Source organism: Phascolarctos cinereus, unplaced genomic scaffold (genome assembly GCF_003287225.1).
Source record: "Phascolarctos cinereus isolate Bilbo 61053 unplaced genomic scaffold, phaCin_HiC Scaffold_1;HRSCAF=81, whole genome shotgun sequence".
NCBI lineage: Eukaryota > Metazoa > Chordata > Mammalia > Diprotodontia > Phascolarctidae > Phascolarctos > Phascolarctos cinereus.
The window spans coordinates 183,084,330-183,093,573 of NW_027555514.1; the positions used below are offsets into that span (position 1 = coordinate 183,084,330).

General features: G+C 43.9%; 1 protein-coding gene across 3 annotated transcripts; it reads left to right on the top strand.

Annotated features, from left to right (window-relative positions):
* Positions 1-571: 571 nt before the first annotated feature.
* Positions 572-9,196, top strand: M6PR (mannose-6-phosphate receptor, cation dependent). Of its 3 annotated transcripts, none has more exons than XM_020994173.2 (7): positions 572-589; positions 4,378-4,557; positions 5,423-5,589; positions 6,350-6,459; positions 6,675-6,805; positions 7,307-7,433; positions 7,781-9,196. In XM_020994173.2, exons 2-7 carry the CDS (start codon positions 4,379-4,381, stop codon positions 7,901-7,903), a joined length of 837 nt encoding a protein of 278 aa, XP_020849832.1. In that variant the 5' UTR covers positions 572-589; position 4,378; the 3' UTR covers positions 7,904-9,196. The 3 variants fall into 3 exon arrangements, with proteins under 3 accessions (XP_020849832.1, XP_020849830.1, XP_020849831.1); XM_020994171.2 differs by lacking the exon at positions 572-589 and adding an exon at positions 889-1,152; XM_020994172.2 differs by lacking the exon at positions 572-589 and adding an exon at positions 1,199-1,516.
* Positions 9,197-9,244: the final 48 nt, after the last annotated feature.

The following is a 9,244-nucleotide window of genomic DNA, read 5'->3' on the forward strand; positions in this document are numbered from 1 at the left end:
TAAACAGCACAGCCGAACACTCCACTAAAAATCCCCGTCCAATCTGACGCTGACCCATCAGTAGGTCAAATTATTCAACCAATTCTGAATCTACTTTAATGCACCGTCGTTTAGCCTACAACTCCCTATATTTGAACACAAAGACATCATGGGATTCTTTGTCAAATGCCTTGCTGAAATTAGATATTCTCTTGATAATACCAGTTTGGAAAGGCTGTCAAAAGAGGAAATGAAATTAGTGTGGGACAACCAGCTCTTGATGAAATCATGTCTCGCTTTTTTTCTAAATGTTCACGAACTATCACCCTAGATTCACATTCTAGAATTTTCCTAGGAATCTAATTTAATCTCTTGAACTCACAGTTTGGTCCCTCAGTATCCCTACTAGACCGAGATTGGGGGGCGCGAAGGTGCAAGAGGAAGAGGGGGACGAGGTATGGAGAGCAAAGGTAAAAGACTACAACTCCCAAAATGCTGAGCAGCACACAGGTCAAGTTCTCCCTGTCTCCAGCCCTCCCCCCCTTCCCAGTTTCCGCTTCTGTATTTCAGAGTTCACATCTCTAGGAGCAGAGGACCAGCTATTAAGCACGTGAGTCCTCGTGACAGCCTGAGGTGGGGAGGTGAAGGTTACCTATAGATAGAAAGGCGGGTTTAGGGGCGGGACCTGCGAGATCGGCAGGAGAGAAGGGAGGTGCCCATCTGAGGATCTTGTTAGTGATTGGATAGGGTGGAGCGAGGGCGGAGTTAACTTCGGAGGCGAGGCATTGAACTCGCTTTTTGCCAATGAATGGTCAAACGGTGGGCTGTACTACTTGGGAGTGGGAGGGAGGAACGGGAAAGAGGCAGGGCTTAAAAACAAAAAACCCCTTCATGGTCGCCTGCCGCGGGGCCTGGTGGGAGGTAGCCTTGCCGGGTCGCAGGTTTTCGCTTCCTGTTTCCGGTTCCCGGAGCGGGCCAGTGTGAGGTGCTACTGGAAACCCTGGCTGTTGGGACTGGGGCTGCAGCTGAGACCCTGGACTATCCCCTCTTCGGGCTCCGTCTCCACACTATATCCACTGGGGATTCCAAAGGAGGGGTGCTCTGATTAATATTCATGAGGGCTCATTAATAATTCAGGACGATCGGCGTTTCGCCCCTCCTCCCCAGTGGCACGTGAGTATGCCGGGGCCTCTGGGAGAGGGACTGGAGGCGGGGGGGTGGGGGATGGAAGGACCCTAGGAGGGCCTCTGGAAAACAGATCGCTGGCGTCCCTCTCCTCCCGGGAGCTTAGCCCCCAACTCCCAAGGCGGGGGTCTTGGGAAGAAGGGGAGGCTGGAACTCAGACTAGGCCACGGGGAAGTTGCAGGGACGTGGTAGTAGAGGGAGAGGAGATCCTATAGGAACTTCGTTATATTTTGGGGAGTCGATGGGTGCTGAGAAAAGGAGGGATAGTTATCTAAGGAAGTCCCCTGCACCCCTCGGTGTGGAATCTGGCTGCACTATTATTGGGGGTTCTCCCTGCTGTGGGATTCACAAGGTAATTTGATGGAGGCGGGAGGCGGTGGGGGAGTGCTGGTAAAGACGTCAGATAGAGGAAGACTAGAGCCGATGCTAGGAAGGAACGTCTTTTGACAAAGACTGCCTGGTTGGAAGGTGTAGTAGCTCGTGCAGCTTGGCTCAGAGTTTCTGCCGGCGACATAGTTTGAGCTCCTGTTTCCCAAAGGCTTTCTTTTTGCATTGTCTTAAGTGTTTTGGATATGGAACCTTTCCTGGAAGCAAGAGAAAGATGAAGGGCTGGAGTTCTTGTTGTAAGGGAGGCTCGAAATCAATCCTTAGACTTGGGAGGTTGAGGATCTAGAGATGGAAGCTGCTTCCCATCTACCAAACCAGTCTTTCCGTACCTCAGGTGTAGGAACTTTGAGTTGAGTGTTTCTGATGTCATAGAGTTGGAAGGGGATCACAAGAGGCCATTACCCTTCTTATTTCCAAGTTTTAAATTGTTTAAGAAAGATAATTGCTTGGTTTTTTTTTTCCGGTGAGGGCAGTTGGGGTTAGGTGACTTACCCAGGGTCACACAGGTAGGTATGTTGGTGTGGGTTGGAAGAATGGAAAGCCTATTTCTCTTATGACCTGAGATTTGGTATTCATTGCTTAAAAAATCGGGGGTGACATCTAGTAGTTGCTGAGCTTTATGGGATAGACTAAAGGTAGACTATTGGGTTTTAATGGTATATAGGCTTTTTAAAGAAAAGTTCAACTATTAACAGTTAAGGGACATAGAGGGCTTATTCCTAACTCTGTACTTACAAAACTTGAGATGACTTTTTCCAGGGAAAAGAATTTTGGTTCCTTTAAACTTTTCTGAATTCATTCTGTGTATGTGGGGAAAGTAGCATGCAGAAAGTAGTAGCAGAAAGGGTGGGCCCTTCAGGTAGTACTATTTGGTAGTGTTTTGGAAGTGATGCAGGAATCGGATAGCAGTCTGGGGCCTGAGTCCTTTGTTCCATTTTCCACTAAATCACACTTCAGCTTTGGAGAAGTCATTTCCCCTTTATCTTTTTGAGTCAAATGGAGAATATAGTTTTTTTATCTGTCACTTTTTCTGGATCTTGAGAGGATTGGTGTTTTAGTGGTTGGGGATCCTCAGACTTTGTGATGGTTATTACTTACAATGAAAAGTTGAATTTGGGGGTTAGTAGAAAAAGTTAGGACAATGGAGAACCTGGCAAAATTGGGTAGCAGGATGGTGTGATTATAGAATTACCAGCCTGCAAGGGGTTGTACTTTAAAATAACCTCTGGGATCAAGGAAGTTAGGTAAAGGCACATTTTGCAAAGTTGAAGTCTTATCATACAAGTCAGTATGAATTAAGCAGGAAGGGAATGGACAGAAGGGGACAATAAATTTTGCAATAGGGAGTAGATTCTAATTAATGAACAGTATTTTCATTCCCACAGTAATCTGGCAAAATGGGTCAAGTATGCAAACATTACGTTGATTTGGCCAGGTGGTTCCCAGGAGCTCAGTGGCAAGAATTATACTGATCTGATGAATTTTCTTCTTCCTATAATTTATAAAATTGAATTTTGGAGAGTGAAAGACATGAGTCATTAATGTAAATAATGCGTGCTTGTTAATTGTTCATTGGGGCTTTATTATTATTATTTTTTTTCCTTTTTGGTGAGGCAGTCAGGGTTAAGTGACTTGCCCAAGGTCAGACAGTTAGTACATGTCAAGTGTCAGAGGCCAGATTTGAACACAGGTCCTCCTGACTCCAAGGCTGGAGCTCTATCCCCTGGGCCACCTACCTGCCCCGAGGCTTTATTCTTTTATGTTGTTTTATTACTCTCCATGATTAAGACAGACAGTAGGATTTCTTGCTAGTCTGAGAGGTTAAGAACCAAGGTGGGGCAGCTAGGTGGCGCAGTGGATAGAGCACCGGCCCTGAAGTTAGGAGTACCTGAGTTCAAATCTGGCCTCAGACCAAACACTTGACACTTACTAGCTGTGTGACCCTGGGCAAGTCACTTAACCCCAACTGCCTAAAAACAAACAAACAAAAAAACAAGAACCAAGGCAGTCTTGTTTGCTTCTAGCTCAGGTTTGTTTGAATTTCTATGATGCTTTTGGGGTGGAGGTGGGGTAAGGAGGAAGTTTACTTCTGCAGGAGCTGTGACTAACTACTGTCTTGACATAAATCTTAATCTAACTCTTCTCCAAACAGGCAGGAATGCTCCTACCCACCCAGTTTTTCTGAAATTGTGAGGTGTGATTTGTTTTGCCCTTAGCAGTTGTGAACTTCCATTCTAACAGTCCCGGTTTGAGAATGGCCTTTTTTTGGTGTCTCAACACTGAGGAGAGCTCTACTTGTTCATCATATCTTCTCCCTCCCTGAAGACTTGTGAAATAACTGACAATTAGGAAAACTGTCATGAAGTTCCACTCTAATAATCCTGGTTTGAGAATGGCTTTTTTGGTGCCTTAATACTGGGGAGAGCTCTGCTTGTTCATCATCTCTTCTCCCTCCGCAAAGTACTATGAATAACAAATAATAGGAAAATTTTGTAGAGAAATGCAAAATGAGAATAATTAGCATAAGTTTGGCACTTTAGGGACCTTGTAGAGACACATTCTAGAGGGGTGTAAGGGAAATCTGTAAAATTGTGCCTTATTTGGGTGGAGAGCTCTAGGAATGAGAAAAACCTATAAGTTAGGAAGTATCTGTGGCCAGTGACAGGTATAAAATGTGGGTTAGCTGGAGGGGGTTGTGTGTACTAGACGTGTTGATGTATTTTTGCATATTCCAAAGGTCTTGATGCTTTTTGCATTTAGTTTTAAAGGATCAGCCTGGCAGTATGTTGTGATGACTGATTCTCCTTTCCTCTTGTCTCCCAATAGGATGTTCCCCTTTTACAGCTGTTGGAGGGCTGGGCTGCTGTTTTTGCTACTCCTGGCTGTGGCAGTGAGGGAGGCCTGGCAGGTAGAAGAGAAAACATGTGACTTGATAGGAGAGAAGGATAAAGAGTCAGAGAAGGAGCTGGCCATTCTGAAGAAGTTGACTCCACTTTTTGACCAAAGGTAAAGGTTGGAAGGAAACAAGAAATTTGGAGAAGGAAAAGGCAAACTATTCCAGTATCTCTGCCAAAGGAAACCCCAAATGGGGTCATAAAGAGTTGGACAAACTGAAAAGATTGAACAACAACAAAGGGCAGAAACTTCCAAGGGTTTGGGGGCAGTAGTTGTTTTAAACAATTTTTCTCTGATTCCAGGGTTAAAAAAACCTTACCATGTAGGGAATGTCATCTGTGGCTTTTTTGAGGACTGACTACCCTGTTTCATAATGAAGGAAAGGAAGGGAAATCGGCCCAACTTTTCCTAGGAGCCTGTATTTCTCACATTATGCAGCTGATTTATCTGTCTCCAGGAACAGACTCCAGAGACTAAGCCTGTCCTCTGTAAAGTGTACTTTTGATGACAAACTATTTGACTTGGGCACTGGGCCTTAGACTTCTTACATGGGCATTGTTAGATCCATACATCAGCTGTTCCCTACTACCTTAAGTCTCAGGAATTTCCAAGAGGATATCAGTTAAAGGTCCGTGTAAGGAAAAAAGCAATCGCAGAATGCCATGTTCTTGGGCATGGGAAAATGGCATATATAAGTGACAGGGCTTAGTATAGATAATCTGTTAAAAAGCCTAGAAGCTCTGGCAGGTGTATTTTAATTACTAGCTAACCTTTCAGAGTTTCAGGTATCACATTTCTGCAGATGGTATTAGCTATTAAGTGTGACCATAATCATCTCTGCCAAAAAGGTGAGATGAACTCTGATAAATGGACCAAAACCTCAGTAGATGTGGTCAGAGCAGATTCTGCTGTAAGTGGAGATGCCCATTCTGACTTTTTCCCCCTTCTTTCTTGTTTCCCTGTTCTGTTTTAACAGCTTTATAAGTACTGTGGGCCAGGGTTCAGAATCCTATACCTACAAGTTTAGGGTGTGCCGGGAAGTTGGCAGCAACAACTCCGGGGCTGGCCTGGTGCAGATCAACTTGAAGAATAACAAGGAGACGATAATAGGGAGAATCAATGAAACCCATGTCTTCAATGGAAGTAAGGCCCTTTTGTACTTCTCCTATCATCAGTTAACTTCAAAGCCGACTACTATCAACTCAGCTTCCCAAGATTTCTCTACCCTTTCAGATGTATCTAATGAACTACCACCTGGTCTCCCATTTAAGGATATCCCTTTTTACAATTTTCTTTAGATCTTTGTTGCTTGGGGAACATCTGTTGGCATGATTATTTCATTTAGGGTTAAAGATGGAAAGAATGTGATCATCCTTGTGCCACCATCCCCTTCTCCTCTCCATCATTCAACCAATTCAGCACATAGATGATAACTTTGAATTATTAGTGGCTGATTTTAAATACCAGAAAGTAGGTAGGCTTCTCCCTTCTACCCTTTAGTCAGCAAGTAGTATGCATTTAATAAATGTGACTGAATATTAACTTATAAGATTGATTTGAAATAGCTATTTAGTATATCCCAGTGAAATAGAAATTGTTTAGATTCATGTCACTCTGCCCTTACATTAATATGGAAAAATCAAGATTTCTTACTAGCCTAGACTCAGCTTTTTCATTTCCGATTATCCTATAAAATGATGGGTATTTCCACAACTATATTAAGCAAGGCACATAATACTTTGGTATGTTTGGTACATAGGTCCCTTGATGCTATAATGAACAAATTTTTCAAGTAAAGCTAATCCATCTGAATCCCTTTTATTCTTTTCTACCCACCCCACTGCCCAATTCTGTTGCTGCTACCCTTTCCTGTGACAAAAAAAAAATTTTCTTTGTACTTCAGGTGACTGGATCATGTTGACCTATAAAGGGGGTGATGAATATAACAACCATTGTGGCAAGGAACAGCGACGGGCAGTGGTGATGATCTCCTGTAACAAAAAGACCATTGGGGTGAGACACCATGGATCTAGTAGAGTTGGACAGAGGCTGAACAGCAGGATGGGCATGGCATTATTGGATGGGCGTATTAGGAAAAAATATGGAGTCGAGAGAGCATTTCTTTCCTTCATTAGGTTGCTTAATTAGGCTAAGGGGAGTGAGTGTTAAAAGGGTGCTAGAAAATGTAACTTTTAACATAGTAAACTATTATTTCCCATTTCACACAGGGCAACTTTGTACCTGTGTCTGAAGAAAGGGGCAAAATGCAAGAATGTTTCTACCTCTTTGAGATGGACAGCAGTCTGGCTTGCCCACCTGAAGATTCCCACCTCAGCGTGGGCTCTATCTTCCTTATCACGTGAGTGCTCTGAACCACAAATACCTTAATACCTATTCCCTTTTTCTGGATCAATAGGAACAATTTCTGTATAGGGGTAAGTGATCAAAAATGCATTCTCATCCCCACTTCTGCAGTTGGGAGAATGTGAATGGGTTTAACAGTAGAAACTGATTGCATTAAGGAGGCTGTGTCCTAGAGGACTTGACAATTCTTATTCCTACTTTTGCTAATGGGATAAACAAAAACATAAGCCATGGGGCTGATGATTTGTTTTGACCAAGAATGAATTTGTGCTAAACGGGATCCAGATTCACACAGATTTCTGAGCCCAGGCTCATGGTTTACCAGTTCAGGTCAGTAGCCTAGCTGGTAGCCTCAAGGTCATGGGGGAGGGGAGGTCACTAATTGTATTGCTGATTATTCACTACTTCTAGCTCTCAGTGCCCAACTTTCTTATTCCTTAGGACCTGTGTCTCACCTGACTATTTTTATACTTTTTCCCTTCTCTTTCCTCTGTAGGTTTGCCTCCCTGGTGGCCGTCTATTTCATCGGGGGCTTCTTATACCAAAGGCTGGTGGTAGGCGCCAAAGGCATGGAGCAGTTTCCTCATTTAGCCTTCTGGCAGGATCTGGGCAATTTGGTAGCAGTAAGTAGTAATAGGGCTGTTGCTAGGGTACCCATTCTGTATCCAAGTGTGGGGAACAAACAGATTCTGGCCTTTTGCAAGAACTGGCTTATTCTAGTTTTCTCTGTCAAAGTGGTTTGAGTCTTTTGGAACCGGGTGAGGGAGGGGTGGGTGTAGGGGAAAAGGAAGTGGTTACTGCCATCAAGACCCTACTGTCCAGCACTCAGAAACTTGAATTTTAAACTTACACATCCTCAGCTGGCATCTTTATTCTGTGAGTTACTTTTCTCTTCTCTGGAAACTGCCTCTCTAGGGCTGACCTGTGATATTCGTAGACTAAGCAGTCAGTTGTTTGTCTTTCCTCATAGGATGGTTGCGATTTTGTGTGCCGGTCTAAGCCCCGAAATGTGCCTGCTGCCTACCGGGGTGTGGGGGACGACCAGCTCGGGGAAGAATCAGAAGAGAGGGATGACCACTTGCTCCCCATGTGACTGCACTGGAGACACCCAGCCTTTCTTTCTCTCCACCCCCCGAACCAAAGCATCCTCAGCCAGATTTCTCTACCGCCGCTGCTGCTCCATCTCTTCTACCGGTTTTTTCCTCTAGTTTGCTTTTAACTTGCACTCACTCTTTCTACCTACTAAGCTGCCTTCTCTGCTGTGTTTTCCCTTTGGAGTCTATTAGTGGCACTGACTTAGAGAAATATGCCTAGGAGGGGACACTCCTTATGGGCCAAAGGGAACTGAGGGTTTGAGAGGGACTACCCTTGCAGAGAAAGGATGATAAGGAGGTGTACAGATGGCTGGGAGTGGGCAAGAGACTTTCCTAGCCCTTTTACTGCATTTTTGATGTTAGGCTCTTCTGTGAGACACTGGATTATAAAGGGAAAAAAATGATATTATTTATATAGGGTTTTGGTTGCCGTCATGCTGTTACCCTATGCCTGCTCTTATTTACAAGAGTTTGGTTGGAATTCCCTGCTGCTTGGGACAGCTTCATAATGATTATCACTTCCAAGTTCCTGAATTTGGTCTGGGCCCGAGGTAGCCCCCAGTCTCTCTTGGCTCCCACTGGGAACAGAACCATAAAATGTGAATTTTCCCAGGCCATAGATTTGTGAGGTATCACTAGGTCATTTGTTGACTTAGTAGGGACCTTTACCTTGAAATACGATGTGGATTGTGATCTTGTGTTATCACTTCACATTCAGCCACAAAGCCCAATCCAGAAAGCCAGAAACTAGGAAGGGGAAATGAGACTCAAGTATTGTGCCACATTGGCTGCTAAAAAGGAAAATTAGCCATGCCTAGGGTGGGCTTATTGGTGGAGGGGAGATTTTTTTCTCTCTCTGGTTACAGAACCTGGTGAAGCTTTTCTTACTATACTCCTACCCTTTTATGAGTATGGCCTATCTGCCCAGGTATGTGATTTTTCTTTCACAAGAATTGCCAAAAATGCAAATAGAAGCAGGTGGGGAGCCTGGAGCTCTGCTTCCAAGTGTAGAGAATGCTACTAAACATTCCCTCTGCTGGCTCAGGGAGGAAAGTGTGTCTTGCCTGTGATGTTTCTGGGCAAGTAAGGGTTTTCAAAATTCCTTCTGGTGCCTCCCTTTTCTAATTAGGTGGTTATGGCCAGGTAACTGGGCTGATCTTTCTTTGGCTAATAAGGTTCTTCTGGCCAGTCGGGCAAAAATAGCTACAGACAGAAAATTTATCTTTGGCTTTTTCATTACTGTTTGAACATTTTTTTCCTTTGAAAATAGGGAAATTAAGATTATAAAATCAGCAGGTTTTTTTTGTGTGTGTATATTTTGTTTTCCTCTCTCTTCCTTA

Coding starts and splice junctions, on each gene's coding strand:
- M6PR (XM_020994173.2), top strand. CDS start 4,379: ATGTTCCCCTTTTACAGCTGTTGGAGGGCTGGGCTGCTGTTTTTGCTA. Junction 4,558..5,422: donor ACTCCACTTTTTGACCAAAG/GTAAAGGTTGGA, acceptor CTGTTTTAACAG/CTTTATAAGTACTGTGGGCC. Junction 7,434..7,780: donor ATCTGGGCAATTTGGTAGCA/GTAAGTAGTAAT, acceptor CTTTCCTCATAG/GATGGTTGCGATTTTGTGTG.